The sequence below is a fragment of the Erythrolamprus reginae genome, chromosome Z (assembly GCF_031021105.1).
Source record: "Erythrolamprus reginae isolate rEryReg1 chromosome Z, rEryReg1.hap1, whole genome shotgun sequence".
In the NCBI taxonomy this organism is placed as follows: domain Eukaryota; kingdom Metazoa; phylum Chordata; class Lepidosauria; order Squamata; family Dipsadidae; genus Erythrolamprus; species Erythrolamprus reginae.
In genome coordinates this window covers 11192043-11212356 of record NC_091963.1, presented here as the reverse complement: position 1 = coordinate 11212356, position 20314 = coordinate 11192043, and the positions used below count along the sequence as shown (strand labels likewise).

General features: G+C 35.8%; 1 protein-coding gene across 1 annotated transcript in view; it reads left to right on the top strand.

Annotated features, from left to right (window-relative positions):
- Window positions 1-19795, top strand: part of CNPY1 (canopy FGF signaling regulator 1) — a 77757-nt gene extending 57962 nt beyond the window's left edge. The window contains exons 4-6 of the mRNA XM_070728282.1: window positions 11447-11650; window positions 13495-13591; window positions 18775-19795. Coding sequence (XP_070584383.1) covers window positions 11447-11650; window positions 13495-13591; window positions 18775-18812 — 339 coding nt within the window. The 3' untranslated portion in view covers window positions 18813-19795. The remainder of the gene's footprint in view (window positions 1-11446; window positions 11651-13494; window positions 13592-18774) is intronic.
- The last annotated feature ends 519 nt before the right edge of the window (window positions 19796-20314 follow it).

Genomic DNA, 20314 nt, shown 5'->3' with positions numbered 1-20314 from the left:
AGTAGCTGCAAAGGAGAAGCTGATTGCGCAGAAGTTCTATTAAAATGAAATATTTTAGGTGGGTAGGTAAGTAAGTAGAATAGATTAGATTAGACAGCCCAGAATGAGAACCATGTTTTAGGACAGACCAAAAGGGGTAAAACTGCCGAAATAACTGGAATGGGGGAAATGACGCATGGGAACCTATTATTTTCACCCTGAGGAAGTGTGAAACAAGTAGGAAGAGTCAACATAAGGTTAGAATTAAAGAGACAGAGAATATTACAGGGATTGCCTACATCCAAGCTCACCTTTGTGCATATTCAGAGAATATGAAGGGTGTTTTTTTTAAAAGAGCAAGAAACAGAGCTAGCTTCTTTCTTCTTTTTAGGAGCAGGATACATTTACAATAAGTGAGTAGAAACAAGAAGCTGATTTAGTAGACATTCAAGATCACCATTCAAGACTTGGTAGAAATTTGACAATCATGTAATTATCTCTGGGCGGTCATTGTGAGAAAGGACATGGGAGCAGTGAAAGGTGATATGATAGCAATCTTCCAATAACTAAAGGGTTGCCAATAAGAAGAGGGAGGGGAGGGGTTCAACCTTTTCTCCCAAACACTTGAATGTAGGAAAAGAAGCAATGGATGGAAACTAATCAAGGAGAGAATCTAGAATTAAGGAGATATTTCCTGACAGTTAAAATGATTAATCGATGGAATTACTTGCCTCCAGAAATTGTGAATGCTCCAACACTGGAGGTTTTAAAGAAGACTTTGGACAACAATTTCTCTGAAATGGTATAAGGTTTCCCACTTGAGCAGGGAGTTATAAGACCTCCAAGGTCCCTTCCAACTCTGCTATTCTGTTACTTTATACTTAGGTTTCATTAAAAAAAATTTCTTGTAAGAAAAGAACCCTTACACTAAGCAAGATCATGTTCAAACCTTCCTACAATGGGTGCAGGATTATATTATTATTATTATTATTATTATTATTATTATTATTATTATTATTATTATGTAGTAATTCAATTTTTATGCCGCCTTTCTTCTTAGATTCAGGGTGGCTTACAACATGTTAGCAATAGCACTTTTTAAAAGAGCTAGACTATTGCTCCCACAATCCGGGTCCTCATTTTACCCACCTCGGAAGGTATATAAATAAATGTCCGTAAATATATAAATGTCTGTGTCATTTGTTGGAATATGGAAAAATCGGATGCTAGACCTATTCCTCTGTAGTACAAAAAATTCAAGAATGAATGGATGCTTTCACAGATCAGGAAAAGGGTGTGTGGGTATATGTAGATAGATAGATAGATAGATAGATAGATAGATAGATAGATAGATAGATAGATAGATAGATAGATAGATAGATAGATAGATAGATAGATAGATAGAAGAGAGAGAGAGAGAGAAAGATGGATGGATGGATGGATGGAGGGAGGGAGGGAGGGATGGAGGGATGGGTAGGTGGGTAGGTGGGTAGATACTGTAGGTAGATAGATGGAGGGAGGGAGGGATGGGTAGATAGGTAGATATGTAGATGTGTAGATAAGTGTATACTGTGGGTAGATAGATGATAGATGGATGACAGATGGATGGATGGGTGGGTGGGTGGGTAGATACTATATGATAGATGAATGATGGAGGGAGAGTTGGATAGATAGTAGGTAGGTAGACACATAGATAGGTATATACTGTGGGTAGATAGATGATGGATGGATGGATGGATGGATAGAGATAGATAGATAGAAAGAGAGAGAGAAAGAGAGAGAGAGAGAAAGAGAGAGAGAGAGAGATAGGACAAAGAATTGCAAGGCTGTGGACTGGACTGAAAAATTAATGTCCCCTTCTAAACAAACAAACAAACAAACAAACAAACAAACAAAGCAGCAGATCACTGCTGTATTATTGCCAGAAAACTACATAGATGTGTTGATGTAATGCCAAGCTAAGAACATTTTTATATACTGCAGAGCTCTTACCTAATCTCAGGGCTAACCTACTAGAAATTCACCCACTGCAAGGTGAATGCTACCTCTCTTGTGTGTTCAGATGGCTCAGTCTCCACATAAACATCATTAGCTGGAAGTACAAGAATGTTATGACAAAGGGAAATATTACATGGGAATTTGGCAGGGTGCAACAGGTGCTTATTAGCTGCCCTCCTTTCCTTTAGCAGTAGGTAGGTGGCTTGTTTATGGGGATTGATAGGTGGAGTCTGCTGGTTTTAGGCACTCAGAATCCCAGTAATTTAGTGCTGTAACGTTCCCCAAAGCCCTTCTGTCTAGAAGCACTGAGGATATCAAAACTGAGAACCACTTACTTGTATTCAGAGATGACTTCAGGCCTCTTCAGCAAATCTCTTTGGATCACAGATGTTAAATTTGCAGAAGAGGAAAGCTGAAGCAGAAAATATAGTTTGCATTTGGTTTCCTTGGTCTGTTGTTTTTTTTAATTTGGCTATTTTTCACATTAGATAACTAACATCTAGTTAGTAAGTATGTTAGTTGACTGAAGCACAATGCACAGGAAAGGAATAAACTGAATTTCAGCTGAAATGGACAATACCATGTGTAATTGTATAGAGGTAGTCCTCAACTTAAGACCACAATTGAGCCTAGAATTTCTGTTGTTAAACGAGAGGGGGTTTTGTTAATTGAATTCTGCCCCATTTTCTTGCCTTGGTTGTTGAATGAATCACTGTAGGGGAAAACTTAGTAACTAGATTGTTAACTGAATTAGGTTTCCCAGTTGACTTTGCCTGTCACAAGGTCGCAAAAAAAGGATCACGTGACCTCAGAACAGTGTGACTGTCATAAATATGAACCAGTGGCCCAGCATCTGAATTTTGATCACATAATCATGGGGATGCTAGAAACAAAGGTTGTAACTCTAGAAAATGATCATAAGTCACTTTCTTCAGTGCTGTTATAAATTGGAGCAGTCAGTAAATCAACTCTTGTCAGTTGAGGACTATCTATATTGGACTAGAGAACCCTTCCTTCCTCCCTCCCTCCCTCCCTCCCTCCCTCCCTTCCTTCCTTCCTTCCTTGTATTATTATTATTTATTAGATTTGTATGTCGCCCCTCTCCTTCCTTCCTTCCTTCCTTCCTTCCTTCCTTCCTTCTAACCATCCTTCCTTCTAACCATCCTTCCTTCCTTGTATTATTATTATTTATTAGATTTGTATGTCGCCCCTCTCCTTCCTTCCTTCCTTCCTTCCTTCTAACCATCCTTCCTTCTAACCATCCTTCCTCCCTTCCTTCCTCCCTCCCTCCCTCCTTCCCTTCCTTCCTTCCTTCCTCCCTCCGTCCCTCCCTTCCAGGGGTGGATTCTAACTTACTTCACTGCTGGTCCGCTTCCTCCCATGCTGAATGGGTTGCGCCTTGTGGGCGCGTATTTACTTGGTGTACGTATGCGGATGCACAGTGCCAATTTAAAAAAAAATAAAGCTGAAAACAAGATGGCGATCACATGCACAGTGCCGGAAGCTTGCACATGTTCAGAAGACAATTTTTTTAAAAATCATGTTTTTTTTAAAAGTTGGCGGTACCCATTAACCGGGACCAACCGAACCAGTTACATAACACCATTGTGATGTCACCGGCAGGTCACTACCTTCCTTCCTTCCTTCCTTCCTTCCTTCCTCCCTCCCTCCCTCTTTCTTTCTTTCTCATTTTTATTCCTTCCTCCCTTCCATCCAATTCAAGGGTAATAGTAAATGAACAGTACAAATTTTATGTTATCAGCTATTAAAATGTATTGACAATGCAGCAGCATAAGTAGTCAAGGTTAACTAACTTTATATCCCATTGACTTCAAATATGAAACCTAATTTGTCTCATGTTCGATCAGTGGAACCGAAACTCCATTCACTGTAGCTGGCTGGCACCAATCAATCTCATTTTATTCTAATCAATAATCTGATCAGATAGCCTCATTTTGTTCTTTGAAGGGATAGGAGCATCTCATACATTGTCAGCTGGGGCCATGGGTCACCCTAAGATACTGCAGAATCTACCCTTGATAAGGATACACCATTGTTGTTCCATATTGTTCCTATACTGAAGAAGCCCCCCTGTAAACTGGGAAGAGAGATAGGATCGTGAGTGGAGCTTTGTATGGTATTCAGTTTATTTAGTCGGATGGAATCAGCTCTATAGAGGGGAGGGGGGAACCATAACATGCATTAATAAAGCATGGTGCTTTAAAGAATGAAACAGCTTATGTGAAAGTAGAGGGTTGAAGTCAACAACTTAGATGGAATTTTTACACCAGGACTTTTAGAATTATCAAGCATATATTACCCCTTACTCTTCAAAATACACAAACTGGGATATTTCTTGGCAACTTCTAAACTTCTGTCAAAGAGGAGAAGGGTTGTAGTTCAGTGATGTTTTTTGTTACAGGGTGAAAATCGTAACTTTCCCACTATGAACAGTTCCACTTTCTTTTAACTAGCAATTTCTAGAATGTAGAATTTTATATTATTGGAATGCATTTGGCTTACAGGCAAAGCCAAGATAGTTTTCTTATGCCAAATTAAATGACTTGTCATCTAAATCGATGTTTCGCTATTTATTGCTCTCCAATTTCCAACCTGGAAATTTGGAAGTCCTTCCAATTGCAAACTGATCATAGACCTTTGATGATGCTGGCAATTAAACCTATTTGTCCACTTGGTTGCAAAGAAACCATTCTTCTTTAACATGTTACATCTTTATTTACTGGATAGTAGATACTACACAATAGAAGCCGGTAGAATTTATCTCAATGGTTGAGTCTGGACTGAGAATGTAGGATAACTTTTATTTTACTTGGTTGGATCAGGGATCATATTAAAAGAACGCCTTGATATAAGTACTACATGCTCCCCCAAAAAAGTCGAACACAAATTTTAAAATGTGAAGCACACATCAATAGGATAGTGACACCAGTTCAACTTTGTTTCTGAGCATGGGGTCATTGTATGGTGTGTGTTGCCAATTGTTAGGGTGCAGATTACCTTTTCTACAAAGTCTTCATTTTACTGGTTAACAATAATTTAATTTTATGCTAACAGGATTATTGCTTCTTATCAAAAATTAAGCCGATCAAAATGTTGTATCCAAAATTAAGAAATGGTTAGTCTTCTAGTTCTTCCTAGATTGGCCAGGCTCTTATAGTAGAGGGTACCTATTAAAAACAATGGTCAATATTATATTAAACAAATGATGTCTGATTACATCACATTATTCATCATATTCATAAAATATAGCATAGTTGCTGTAACAGGAAAGCCCAGGTTTAAATACTGTACGGTTTGCCTATATCTTCTATATTAATGTTACTGGTGTAATTTTTCTGCAATATTGAAAACAGAAAAGTAAAAAGAGTTTCAACTCTAAAACTGATGATTGGTTTACGTGAGGTGAGACAAACTTTACTCCAGAAACTCTAAGCCAAGACAGGGTTACTTTTTACATTCAGGAAGATGAATAATTCCAGCTCTTAGAACACCAGGCATCTGTTATTGGAAATGAAATGATGATGGTTACAGAACAAATATTAGAGTATTTACTTGGATCACATCTCTTAATCAATAGAACAATAACAGGTGAATTTAATAGGTGAATCCCCTATTCTCTTATTTTTATGTATATAGCTGGATCTGTGCTTTGATTTTGAAAATTGAAAGTGCCAGACTAAAACAGGTCAAACATTTCTCATCCATTGTGAAGAATTGATATATTTTGTATTTCCAAGAATCTGCTTGATTGGATTGGAAAAGAGATAATACCAAGAACTTTTTCTGGACATAACCTAGTGACTTGGATTCTTAAAAAAGAAATCTAGAGACTATAGATGGGGAATGAATGAAATCCTGTTAGACTATGAACCAATGGTAAAGGATTATAAAGGACAAATAAATGATTTTTTTAAAAAAAAATGTAAATTAAATTTCTGAACTGTAACAATTAAGGTTTTAAACTTTGCATTTGTATAATGTGTATGTATGGGAGAGGGCCTGGTTGATGTGCAAAGTTTTCCTCTCTCTCTCTCTCTCTCTCGCTCGCTTCATTTTAATTAAGCAAGCCCAGGTGGTAACTCAACATAGCAAACATATTTTCCTAACCTTTATTGTACCTCATTAGAATTCTCTCTTTTAAAAGGATTTCTAATTATATTGTCTAATAAAACTAAACCTTAGAGATCATTTGCATATTATATGAAGAAATCTCATACAATAAACTCACAGTGGATTCAATTAACATAATAGCTAATTATATATCCCATCAGCCTTTTGAGTGGTTCAGCATTCATGTTTCTCCTGCACTAGCCTAAAGCAAATGGTGTGTGTGTGTGTGTGTGAACGATTGAGTTTTCATTTTTAAATACTGACCCTTAATAAATATTGAAAATTGGAATATTGTTCCCAATGACAAAGCTGATGATTTCTCCTGCGTGGAAGAATCTAAAGAGATGCATACTTCTATTCTCATCTGTGTGGATCTACTTTTAGTGGTACATGATTGTAGATACACACATACACACACAGAGAGAGAGACACAGAGAGAGAGAGAAATCATATACAGTGTTCCCTCGCTTTTCGCGGGGGATGCGTTCCGAGACCGCCCGCGAAAGTTGAATTTCCGCGAAGTAGAGATGCGGAAGTAAATACACTATTTTTGGCTATGAACAGTATCACAAGCCTTCCCTTAACACTTTAAACCCCTAAATTGCAATTTCCCATTCCCTTAGCAACCATTTAGATTATTACTCACCATGTTTATTTATTAAAGTTTATTAAAAAATATATTTATTAAAGGCAGACGAAAGTTTGGCGATGACATATGACGTCATCGGGTGGGAAAAACCGTGGTATAGGGAAAAAACCCGCAAAGTATTTTTTAATTAATATTTTTGAAAAACTGTGGTATAGACTTTCCGCGAAGTTCGAACCCGCGAAAATCGAGGGAACACTGTATGGTGAAACCTGGATAGAAGAGAGGGCTAAATTCTTGCATGGAATGTAGTATTCAGAAACATTTGATCTGGGTTTTGGAAGCTGCCCATCTGTAGCAGTTACGTTTTTATTTTTCATTGCATATCCCAACTGCATTCTTGGCAAGCTACGTTCTCTATCAAGGCAGAAATTTACGATGAAATTAGCAGAGACACTGTAATGAACTGGATCAGGAGCTTCCATGTAATTGACTGTTATGAAGGTGTCATTGTTGCTCGTAATGAATTCTCCATCCTGGGGCTTAAAATTGGCTAAAATGTCTTGGAATTGTGGCGTGCCTCCTTTCTTCCACCCGCGAGGTGTGTTGATGTTAACTTTTTCTCCCCCCTCCCTCCCTTCTTCTTTTGGGTTTTGCATTGTTGGAAAAACTATCTGACCGTTGGTTTGAGAGTCTTCCTCTTTTTCTTTAAAAAGATGTGATCGGCATGCTCTGAAAGATTTGGCAACACAAGTGATTTCTTTGAAAATGTTTAGGCTTAATCCACTCTGCTGCTAACAACGTTTCCACATGCGACAAACATCCAGTTAGGGAAATGGAAAAGAGGGTTTTCCCCCGGTTTTTTTTGTTTGTGAGGGGTGTGTGTTGTTCCATGTTGCTCTGTTGTGGTTGTTTGAAATGATGGCGAAATTTGATGCAGAATCAGATGCCTTTCTTTCTTTTGAATGACGGCTGACTTGTTATTCATATTTTAATGAGGTTACAATGTCTGAGGCAGTTTTTTCCATGGTGAAGGCCCCACATCTCCGGGGTGATTACAATAGAAGCTGTCTTATTGAGAAGCACCATTCAGAATCTTTAGGGCTTTCATAGAATTGCTCTTGGTTTCTGCCCCTTGTCCAAGGCCCCCCCCCTCCAAAAAAATATTATTAAAGCAATTTTAAAGTATGCTTAACTTTGGGAGGGGTGGTTTTGCACGGATGGCTATTTGATGTATCTTTCTCAAAACTCTAAAACAGTGGAAATATAAATTGTGGTGGCCTTCTAGGGAAGGCCTCTTAACTTGGGAACCAAGAAAATTATACAAAAGCAGGAGTGCTATTGCCCGTCTTGAATTGGTGTAAGAAACTCATCGGTTAACATGTATATGAATTTTGGTGAGGATATAATTTGGCCCACAGCATCTCTTTGTATGCAAAACTCTGTCAACAGAGTGTTTACTCTCCTTAGGAGTTTTGTAAAACAGCAAAACCATATGAATTGTCTTGTTTTAAATTTAGGTGCGGTCATTCTAGATAGTAGGGGATGGGAGAAGAGAAGAAATATTGGGACTTTGTTTATTGAAGCTACTTTGTTCAAAATAAAAAATAGGTTATTGAAAATTGTCATGAAAGCAAGCAAATCCCTCAGAAATATATTGAGTTGTGTAGAGTGTATACCTCTTTTTTTCTACATGCCTGCATAAGTTATTCTGTACATATTTTAGATCTATACAGGATCAGTACTACCAAACATTATTTTGAAGTAGGAACTCCATGTCAGGCATCAAACTAGTTCATTCACAGTTTGTTGAAGAGTTTGTATATTTAGAAAGAGAAGCTAATACATGCTTATTTCAAAGCAATACAAAGATTTTTGGGTTCAAATTGAAGTCTTACCTATATTCTGATTAACTTAATATATATCCCATTGTATGATTCAAGCCGAAACCAATTCTCAAATGTTTCTTGTACTTTTTCCTTATGTTTGACACCTCAGTATCTTTAATTGGCTTGGATATATACATCCCAAATATACTTCTACTCCTCCCCAAAAATCTTAGCTAAATATCCATTCTGCTTTTTCATGCATTTTTACTACATATCTTTTGTTGTTGTTGTTTAAAACAGTCCTCTGAAAACAACCACAGTTCGAAATATGAAGCTACTCTGTTTAACAGCATCATCATTCTATTTTTATTTCCCATGGTTGATGCAAGTTCAGTTCGGTTTATTTAGCAATACATCTCGTATGCTTTTCTCCCCACCCGTAGTCAGGAAGATATGTTTAAGCATTTCAATATTATATTGAAATATTATTAACGCTATTTATTTGCAGCAAAGTCAGTTAAAACCCTCATATCTGAAGAACCCTTGCGTATACTGTAGATGCACCCTACATCAAACTTTGTAAAGTTTCATTCTCATTACATTATTGTAGTCGAAGACTTTTAAATCAAATCATTCATTTCCATGAGCTCAATACAAACTTTGTGAAATAAAGAAATGCATCTCTTTTAACACATTAAAGTATCATGAAGGGTGGGGAAAGGCAGCGCTATCTCTGCTTTTGTTTCCACTTGGTGCAAATGCTTTACGTGTTTTATTTTTTTTAAAACTCCATTGAAATTAGCAAAAAGTTCTTCCAATCAGAGTACACCTAGCTTTGCAATGCGAGTCTACTCATAAAGATGGAGAAACGTTATGTCAGATCATGTGTTTCACCCTAATGTCTTTGGAAACATGCTATGGAGTCTCTACATTATAAGGGAGGAATATATATTTTTTTGAGATATGAGAATGTGCACACGCATACAAATGTGTTCATTTTTAGAACAATTTTATTCATAATTTGTGATTTCAACACAACACATGAAATCTGTTTCCGAACATCTGCCAGGGGGAAAAAGGTGGAGGAAAAAGAAGAAAGGAAGGACAGAAACAAAGAGAGGACATTTCCTATTAGCCATATTCTTTTTTAAAAAAAATGTATTTATTTAATTTTTTTTTGTCCAGCATATATAAGATTAAAAGTAAAAGCATAAACATGTATAACATATATGTGTGTGTGTATATACTGTATAGTATATATATATAAGGGAGGAATTTTTTTTTGAGATATGAGAATGTGCATCCACACACAAATGTGTTCATTTTTAGAACAATTTTATTCGTGATATTAATTATATATATGTGTGTGTGTGTGTGTGTGTGTGTCACATGTTTTTGCTGAATTTGAAAATTAAGGGAGACTAGAGTAGATCTATTTTGGCCTTATTCTGACCTCATCAGCTAGACATACCCTCACTGAGACTTAATATATATATTATCTATATTATATATAATTAATGTTGAGGGTTTTTTCTTGTTCTTTCCTATTTCCATAAGCTTCAGGTTTCTAACTACAAGGTAGGAGAAGAAGGCAAAACGAGGGAAGCCCTATTGTAATGAAAGGCCTACTTCAAGATGCACACAAGAGATGGGGGTTGGAGAGAAAGGGACTCTAAGCTTTAATTTTAATTCTCCGGCCTTTATTTCCCAGATTTGTGACCAGATGGTGGTGAAGGAAGGGACCCCCTTTGTGTAAATGGAGCACACATATGAAAGTCCTTCTGTAATGTAATCGTTGAGACCGACCGGAAGGGTTCATACTATGTGTGAAAAGAGACAATAGGGATGGGATATATCAACACTGAAGAAATCGAGTTCATTTGTGATTCAGGTTCTTTGACTCCGGTTGTCATGATAACTTCCTCCTTTGATCAGCAGAGGGTGAAGAGGGGAAATCTTCTAAAGGCCCCCCAAAAAATGTAGCTCTGTTGTTTAATGTGCACTTGGCTTCAATTCACGCCCTCTTCCGGAAGAAGCACCAGAGATGGGCGCATCGTGCACCTTGACCTGTCTAGACGGGAGAGAAGGTTTTTTTTGTCTCTGTTACCAAGAGCAGGGGGTGCTCTTTGACCCTTGTAGCATTGACTGCTGAGACCCTCGCTAAGTACGTAGGGGTGTGTGTCTAAATGTGTCCCCTGAATTCTTGCTTAATTCTGAAGGAAGAGGAAAGGGCAAAGACATGGCCCAGCTGTTTGAAAAGAAAACCTGAAATAGTAGATTCTGGGAGAAGTACAGTTTTGTAAGTGTTTATTTTCTTTGCCCAAACCCTTGGGAGGCATTAAACAGCTGCAAGTGACTTGATGAACAAGTCAGACTAACTGAAAGATGGACGTGTGTATGTGTGTGTGTGTGTGTGTGAGAGAGAGAGAGAGAGAGAGAGTGAGTGAGTGTTGGGGGGTGGGTGTAGAATGTTTGGAAACTTTGGTTAAAGAAACTATTCTAACAAGGAATCTACTAAGACTTCACAGAGACCTGAAAAACAAAGTTTCTCTCTCTTTATAGGTTGAGGTTTGAACATAAAATATACCTCTGCAATTTCTTTTTTTTTCTTTTTTTTAAATTTAAGCACCTTTGCATTTAAAAATCAGCTTACAATGGCACGTATATTTTCAGGCTAAAAAGAATATTTTATTAGCGTCTTAAATGTTTAATTATTTCCAGACTCATCCTAGATTTAGCTGACATTTTTAATTATATATGTAATACGATATCAGACAATAATTATGTAGATACGGAGATCTGGAGGCATTGTTCTGTACTGTCAATCCGGGTTAAGGATTCTGTATTTATGTACGCCTGCAGGATTTTGCTTTGGTAAAATCTGGAAAAAAAATTGTATATTTCTGTACATCTTTTTCTTTAGATTCCTTTTGTAAAGTCAGAGACCTTCTTAACAGACATTTTGGAAGATATATGCGATCGGATGAACGATTACAAACTTGAGGATGATCCTGTAACTAAGAAAAAGATATTCAAGAGATATGCTCCAAGGAAGGATGAGGAAATATATCCAATATATAAACAATATTTCTTTTATTCTGATGCTTATAAACCCTTGAGTTATGCGGTAAGACAACAGGATAAACTAATGACTTTGGGCGATGAACTGTTCTGACCCTCACATTTGATACTGTAGATTAATTTGCTTCCCTGAATCTAATTTTAAGGCTTTTATAGTATCGGGGTGTTTTTCAGGGCCTGAGTTAATTTGCCTTAAATAATAATAAATGGGACAGGATGGGTTAAAGCAAGAATACTATGGAATATCTCAATATCCTTCAGAAAAAGTATGCATGGGTAATGTCACTCTCTTTACATTTTGGGTTATCAAATATTTAAGTTGAAATAATTTTAAAATAAAAGATAGAAAAGCAACACAAATCTACTGATTTACCTTCCATAATTTTCAGAAATATGAATCTAAAGACAACAATTGGTTACTCTGTTCTGCAAGAAAACATGACAATGTGATGCTAGGTTTTGCATTCAGATTTAAAGATTGCTAATTCAAACACTGATAGCTAGTGAAGTGGTAGTGACTTTAGTTGTTGTTTTTTTTCACTTTTCTTTCTTTCAACTTTGTTGAGAGCTAGAATGGAGGTCTAGAGCAAGTTGACACAAGAATGTTGTTGTTGAGCTGGCCTGTGCCTCAAACACCAACAAATCTCATGAAAATAACTTTTTCTACACTGGCCTGTGAAAAGAAGAAAGAAATCTGGAAATATATTTGCCTGGTCATTCAAAATTAGACTCATAGAAAAGAAAGCAAGTCTTGTTATTTTTGAAGAATTTATTTCAGGATTCTAATCGGTCTTGAGCTCTTGTAGGGTATTTTAATGCCAGTTATATTCCGTGCCAAGAAGAGTTGGTTCCTTTAACTAAATTAAGAACTGATCTTCAACAATTAGCACAAAGATCAAATAAAGAATTTGGGCAAGGGGATTCCTGCAGGAATCTCATTATCTACTCATTTTACCTTTTACATGATTCTAAAATCAAGAAGGTTGTTTTAGGGTCATCCAAGCTGTTTTGCAAAATTCTAAATAAACCCAAGAGAGCATGTAAAAATTTTAAGGAACTGATACTTGAAATTTCATTTTTTGAAGACAATTTTTGCATTACAAAATCCATGGAGACTTATTTCATGTGCTGAAGCAATGTTTATTTAAGAATGCACATCACGTACGAGATTTGAACCTAAGAACCGGATTCTTGGGGGGAGAGGTGTAAAATTTTATGGTAGAATTGGGTCTTTTCATGATAATAGTTGGTTTCCTGGCTATTTTTAAGGGCATCTGATAGAATGCTTCTCCCTTGCTGTGATTCTCTGTAGATTTTGGGGACAGGGGCTTTTACCTAATGCTTAAGGCCAAGTGACCAAATCTCCTCATTGGGAGGAGGCCCAAAGGTGATCAAAATCAGAAATAGAACTGATATTTATTTATTTATTTATTGGATTTGTATGCCGCCCCTTTCTGAGGACTTATGTATGAAGTCACTGATGCCTTCTTCATTTTGAAAAATAAGTTATTATTTGGTGATACAGTGAAATAGTTCCTTTCCCCATATGCACATACTGTACATGATTTATCCATCCATCCATTTCAAAGCATTAGAATCAATCCCTAGAACCGTTTCAAGCAACTGTGCCACAAAATGAATAACCAGCATTAAGCAGAATCATTCATCAGCAGATAGAATTTGAATGAGCCTATAATGAAATCTCAATATATTGTTAATCCTATATACTGTTACAGGACAACCGATCAGGAAGGCAAGCTGTCTCGGCAAAATAACAACAACATGAAACAACAAACCCAAATTGTCTCTCCTTGACATAACATCATTTGGTTGCTCTGTGTAAATGGCCTTCTTTAGTTATTTTCTGCTGTTTTTTTCCCCTCTTTGCAGTGTGAGACTATCATAGAACAGTATGAAGAAGAAATATTCTCAGTTATCACTCGGGAGACACACTCTCTGGCTGACAAGCTGTGCATTGAAAAATCAGGTAGTGTGTCTGATGTAACATGTGCTTCTTTCTCAACAGCAATTCTCCCGCCTTCAACACGTATACCTTCTCCCTCCCCCACACCCCGCCAATCCATGTTGTGTTGCTGGGATGCAGAAAAAACACTTTGGAAGATAATATTTTCTAGATTGAAGGCTGCATGGGCATTGCCCTGCCAAGGAAAGTTGGTTAAAGAAATAGAAATATGTTTGCCTATTCATTCAAAAAAATATATATCCAAAACAAGATTATTTTTTGGGGCGGGGGTTGGATGAATAGGCAAATATATATCATAGAAGGGTTTACTTCAAGGTCTGGAGTACCAGTAGAGTATTTTAATGTTGGCTAAATTCCCTGCCTAGGAAAGGTTGGTTCCTTTAACTAAATTAACATCTGATTTTCAACTATTATAAAGAGAACAATAGAAATAGAATTTAAGCAGTGGTATTCCTGCAAGAATCATTTCATCTATTCATTTTGGCTTCAGTTTCAGATTGTTGATACTAAAACCAAGAAGGTTGTTTTAGGACTATCCAATCTCTTGTGTCAAATTCTAAATAAACATAAACTTAAATACTATGGACAATTACTCGTATAAGGCCACAAAACAAACTGGGTTTTTAGCAGGAAATATGTGTAGGATGAAATTGCTATCGCATCTGAATGAGCAGATTGTAAAAATGGGTGATTTTTAAAAAGATGACTTGGAGAGATGATGAGATCTAATGTTAACACTAGCAAATGTTAACGGGGCCAATTAGTGGTTAATAAAAGAATTCAGAAGAATACAGGGGAGGAATTAATAATTTACATAGTCTAGAAGTTCGTAATTGTTAAAAAAAATCTATTGCAAATAAAAGATAAATTATTTAAATTTTATCTATCACTTGATCACAATATAATTGAGATTCTTAATATAGTAGAAACAAATTGTCCCACACAATGACTTTTAAAACTTGTGTACACTTTGCCTTTTATTTCTTTTATTTCTTATTTTGTTTTATTAAATTTATATGCCGCCCAACTCCCAAATAGGTCCAGGGGGGCATATAAACTTTGAACTGCTTGAAAGGTTTTTAAACAATGTGAAAGTAAAGAGAAAAGTGTAGAAATAAGCTGAAAGAAAGAGAAGAATAGTATGAGACAATTTCCTCCAGCATATTAATCTTATTTTCAAATTTGCCTTTGTTTTAAGGCACCTTTTCTCTAATCTATATTCTTTCAGTTGTCTTATTCTTGTCAAAGTAAGATGTGATATATTGGGTTCTTAGGATGCAATATACTGTACATATATATATATATCCAGGTAGTGACTTAAATAAATAGGGTTCATTTAAAAATCAATGGGATAGAATCAAGTTGTTGTTATTATTATTATTATTATTATTATTATTATTATTATTATTATTTAGTTGGGTCTAGGTTGTGGTCTACCTTGGTTAACAGTGAAAATAATGGCTCTTTTGGTCAAATAAGTATCTGTCTGCCTATCTACCTATATAACTACCATCTATTTGAGGATAGATCATAACTTCAAGACTACTGCAGTATTCTCATTTTGGTAATGTGGCTCCCTGCAATTTAATAGTGTTTGAGAAGTTGGTGACCTTTGATCAGAATCTATGGGACTTATTTCCTTCTAATAATACAGTAATCCCTCGCTACTTCGCGGTTCATCCTTTGCGGATTCACTACTTCACGGGTTTTCAAAGGGGGCTTAAATCCATTAAATCCATTGAAAATTTTAAATCCATTAAAAATTCATAAAATTCTTCTACAGTACTACTGTATTCTATTAAAGAAACTGGTGGGATATCACATGTAGTTCCAGCTGAGAAACATTATGGAATGACTGTTTAATGCAAAGGGTGCATTTTAAAAGTCCAAATACATTAAAAAAATATCTTTCCTCTACTTCACGGAAATTGTTTTTTCACGGGTGGTCTTGGAACGCATCCCCCGCGAAAAATGAGGGATCACTGTATTTAGAACTGTGAAGCTAGATTGCTTCTTTAAGCCAGTTTACTCCAAAATTGTGCCAAAATTCTGCAATGACTAGAAAGAATGATGAGAAAGGTGGCTATTGCACCAATCAGCCATAAACATTTCTTCTTAAAGAACTGAATAGAAAAATTGATGATGGTGGTGGTGGTGGTGGTGGCGATGATGATGGTAAGGAGGAGGAAGAGAAGGTCATAATAGTTTGTTATTAGTCCCTGCACAGGTTATTTATGAGAAACAAGGAAAAACAAATGACAGGAAAGATCAGCATTTCTTTCTGACCTTGTAAAATCTCACAGGATTATAAATATGGCTGAAGTGAAAACTCAGAAAGAAAAGTAAACAACCATACATTCTTTCTATTGCTTCCGTAAGTAGAAAGTTTTAAAAAGATCCCCTTCCAAATGCTAAAACACAGTGAGGCTTTTCAAAAAAAAGGAAAAGGGGGAACTGCAGATATTCATTCCAATTATAAAAATGTTCAGCTTTAGGCAAACCAAGCACTTGTGTTTACTAACTGATGTCTGCCTTGAGTAGCAGAAAAATCACATTTTACAGAGATCGCCCCATAAATATAAGAAACAAAAGAGCCTAACAAATTGTAGGGAAGCCCTGTGGGTGTTGAATGCGCCCAACTCATTTCTCATCTCTACAAATCATATTACAGTTTTGATTATATACTTCTTTAAATGCTGTTAGTTGTTTCCAATACACATAGCATACAATACATATATAACGTATTGATGTGAAATTTGTGGGAGGAAATGCTTTAGTTGAAGCAACTACTTGTGTCAGTATGTATTTCTCTGCAACACAAAAGATAAACAGTTTGGGTGAAATGTTTTACAAAGCACACTTTAGCGACTGTGACATATTTGTGATAGTGTACAAGAAAGATGTCCTACAAAGCAGTTACTGATTTATGTACCTCTTTCATCAGAGATGGGGAAATTACCTTATTAAAAGCAATCTATGATAAATTATCTATGAATTCCTTACCCTATAATCTGTCAAACTGAGGCACTCTTTAGCTAGAAAAATATGTGGTGTTTCTTCCATTTTTTACATAATAATTGCATCTGGTTTTTCATATTAAAAAAAAACAAACAGCCAAAAACTCTTTCACAAGCTATGTTAAAAGGATGAGGGTTGTGTGTTTTGTTGTTTTTTGTTATTTATTTTTTATTTGATGCAGACAACCATGGATCAGTCATCTGTCAAAAGATTTCTTTGATCTCACTTAAAATCTCTATATTCCTCTTTCAGCCAAGAAGGAATCGAAAGAGCAAAGCAGCCTTTATCTATTCTTTTTCACAGTTCTTACGAAGATATTTTCCCCTCCGCTTAAAGGAATTGGTTCTGAAGTTAATAGACATTGTAGCCATTAGCTGGAAACTACGTTTCGCTATAGGATCACTGACATTCATATAAATACTTAACTCGGAATTTATTGTTATGCCAGTGAAGTCTACCTAAACCAAATTGGGTGGACATTAATTTGCCTAAAGCACAATTTTCATTGCCTCACTGTTATTTTGTAATTCTGCTGTTTAGAAGCAATAGGATTAAGACATTGGTCAAGAATGTAGCATTCTTGGATTTGTATCAGTTAATTTGTTTCAACAACATAATAGACTGCCATTATGTCCATCTGTCCCCAACCCATTATTATCATTAAGGTAATATAGAGGTTTCCATTATTCTAATCAGCTTCACGTGCTCATAACTCTGAAAAATTATTCTCTTTGGCTGAAATTTTTCATTCTCATCCCAAAGGTGAATTTATTTATGTATGTGGAAAGCTTGAGCAGAAGCCATTCATGCATTTTTAAGTCTCACAAGGATAGAAAAATGCTTCTATTATTGTATAAAACCCTGATGTTTTTGCTTCCATTTTCACTTGTTCAGTTTGGCACATCTATTATAGCTTCTCTTTCAGATTCACTGTTTTCTAGGCAACTTGCTAACACTATTCTTCAAAATGGGTTGCCAACCCCAAACAGGACAACCAGATCCTACACAATGCAACTCAGTGTTAATATACAAATGATGCTAACATTTTTACTGTATTCTAATAACATTCTCTGGGATTTGAAGATAAAGATGTACTCTCCACTGATCTATTTTTAATGAGCCTTTACAGTTTCATAATTATCTTTTCTTCTCTCTCCTGCCCAGAAATTTCTAGTAAATATAGAGTTTTATTAATCTTCCCCTATGACGGGTAGTGTACATTCAAGCTTTCTAGGAATAAATGCGGCAGTCATCTGAGGACAAACTCTTTCTGATAGCCTTTTTTTTTTTTTTACTTTTATGTCATTTTGTAATTCTGATTTTAGCTTATTATTTAGATCTCTCTCAACTCTTTAAAAGAATGCATAAGGAAAACCCAACTACGTCACAATAGGGGGGGGGGAAACTAATTTTGTTTTGCTGGTGTATCTGAAACATATTCCTGTCTCCAAATACTGAATCAGTTCAAATTCTGGTTTTTTATGTTGTCAGAGATTAGATGCCAGTATTAACTCTGTTGATTCAGAAATAAGCAGCACAAAAAAGAGATTTATTCCCCAATAATTTTGTTAAAGATCCGGGCTGTGGTCTTTAGATAAATCTCCTACAAAGAGGATGTAATATTTTTATACCAAAGTTCTGTGTTTATTAAATTGAAACAGCTTCCACAAAGCAAAATACTGAAAGGAAAAGTTGTGTGTTGTGTATAAAAATTAACAATTTTGTCAAATTTCTAAAGAAAGAGAACAATCATGTTAATTAGTGATTAAATCATCACATGTTTGTCCATTGTCTTAATGCCACCAGTTTGCCCAAAATATGGACTTTCAGATACTGTTCAATTTTTAAAAATCTTAACACACCTATCCATGAAGTTATATTTAAAAATCTGATTGCTTTGTTTTAAAACACTGTGTCAAATCATTGAATATATTGGACCAGGCTTAAAATGAAAAAATAACCTACTATGATATTAAAAACTCATCAGTAACTCTCTGTTTCAAAATGTGTATCAGGATATGACTTATGGTTTTTGAATAATGGTGAATAATCTATTGCATTGTCATGATCAAGGGTACCTGAAGCCTGAATAAATATAAACATGTAATTGTGAGATAATCTAATTGTTTGTTCTTCCATTGGTGTCTAATTTTGCCCTCTCTTGATAGGTCTTTGCAAAGAAGCTGAAATGCACAGTGAACTCTAAAAGGCAACAAACATCACCATCATTATTAGTGTTAGTGCTAATGTTAGTGCAGTGCTAGTGTTAGTACTAGTATTAGTATTAATCAACATCTGGATGAAGAATATAAACTAAAATAATTCTACCTTCTATATCTTCCATTAACCTTCATAACAAACTTCCATGAATTGTCTGATAAATTAATATGTCTGTTATTCTTGTCTATTTCGGATATTGGATTGAGTTAGTTGGGGGGGGGCGGAATCTTCGGCTTTTAAAGCTGCTGGGTCAGTTGTACTCAAAAAATCCTGCACTTCTCATAGGAGAAATTGTTAATTACGAGTAAAAATGCTGTTTCAAATCTACGTGAGTTATACTTTTCCAAAACCTGTTGATTTATTCTCTGTAGCTTTTAGATCAATGCTGGGGCAGTTTTCTAAACTAGAATGGGACAACTTTCCAAAGTCAATTCGCCATGGCTAACTCATCATAGGAGAACTTGCTGTGAGACAATTCAAAAATGCAATTTAATTAATTAAAATAGTTTGGGGGGTGGGAGGAATAATTGTTATCATTGACACTTCATTTTGTCCCTCCTTTGGTATCCTCCTTTGGTATCCTTTAGTGTAACTGTTGTCCCACGGCAAGTTGTCATAGAAAAATTGATGTGCCTTATATAAAATGGTTTTACTTAGGAGCAAAGGGTCACCAACAGGTTTTACACCCCGAATTTGGGGAGAGAACGGGTAATGAAAATGAAATAATTGATCTCTACTTGGCTGATCTAACTGGACAATCCAATCAGTTAATATAGTGCCTCCTTATGCCTTATAATTTTTTTTTTTTTTTAAATCACTGTTGTAACTTGTAAGTAGACAGCTTAGGTAGGAAAATGTAACTCTAGTACCAATAAACCATGTCTAATAGTTTGGTTGGAAGGTATTACTAACTCAGGAATATAATTGTTTATTATTTCTTGCACTGTATAATAAAAAGGTTTTTCCTCATTTCAGTGGCTTTCGATTCCTTCACCCACTCCGTAGTAATTTCTTACTAATGCATCAGTATGTTTAACATTTCAAACACACCCTCAGCTATATTATTTCCATTGGAAAATATATTTGACTGATTTCTATTGTATATCGCAGACTTCTTGACTGAAAACTTCCACACTGTTATGAAAAAAAAGAGATGATATTTATTTAAATATGAACTTTCAATCTGTATTTTGAAAAAGGCAAAGCCATAGAATCAACTTTCCAGTGCAGCTGTTACACATTTTTAAAGTTGCAAAATTTACGCTGGGCTGTTAGATTCTTAGGAACTAGCGGGCTTGTTTTGACAGATGAAATGATAAAAGGACCAGGGGCGTTTGCGCACACAGCTTTGCTTCTCTTTTGGGTGCATGCGCAAAAACCTCAGAAGAGAAGGATTTAGGGGTAGTGATTTCTGACACTCTCAAAATGGATGAACAGTGCGGTCAGGCGGTAGGGAAAGCAAGTAGAATGCTTGGCTGCATAGCGAGA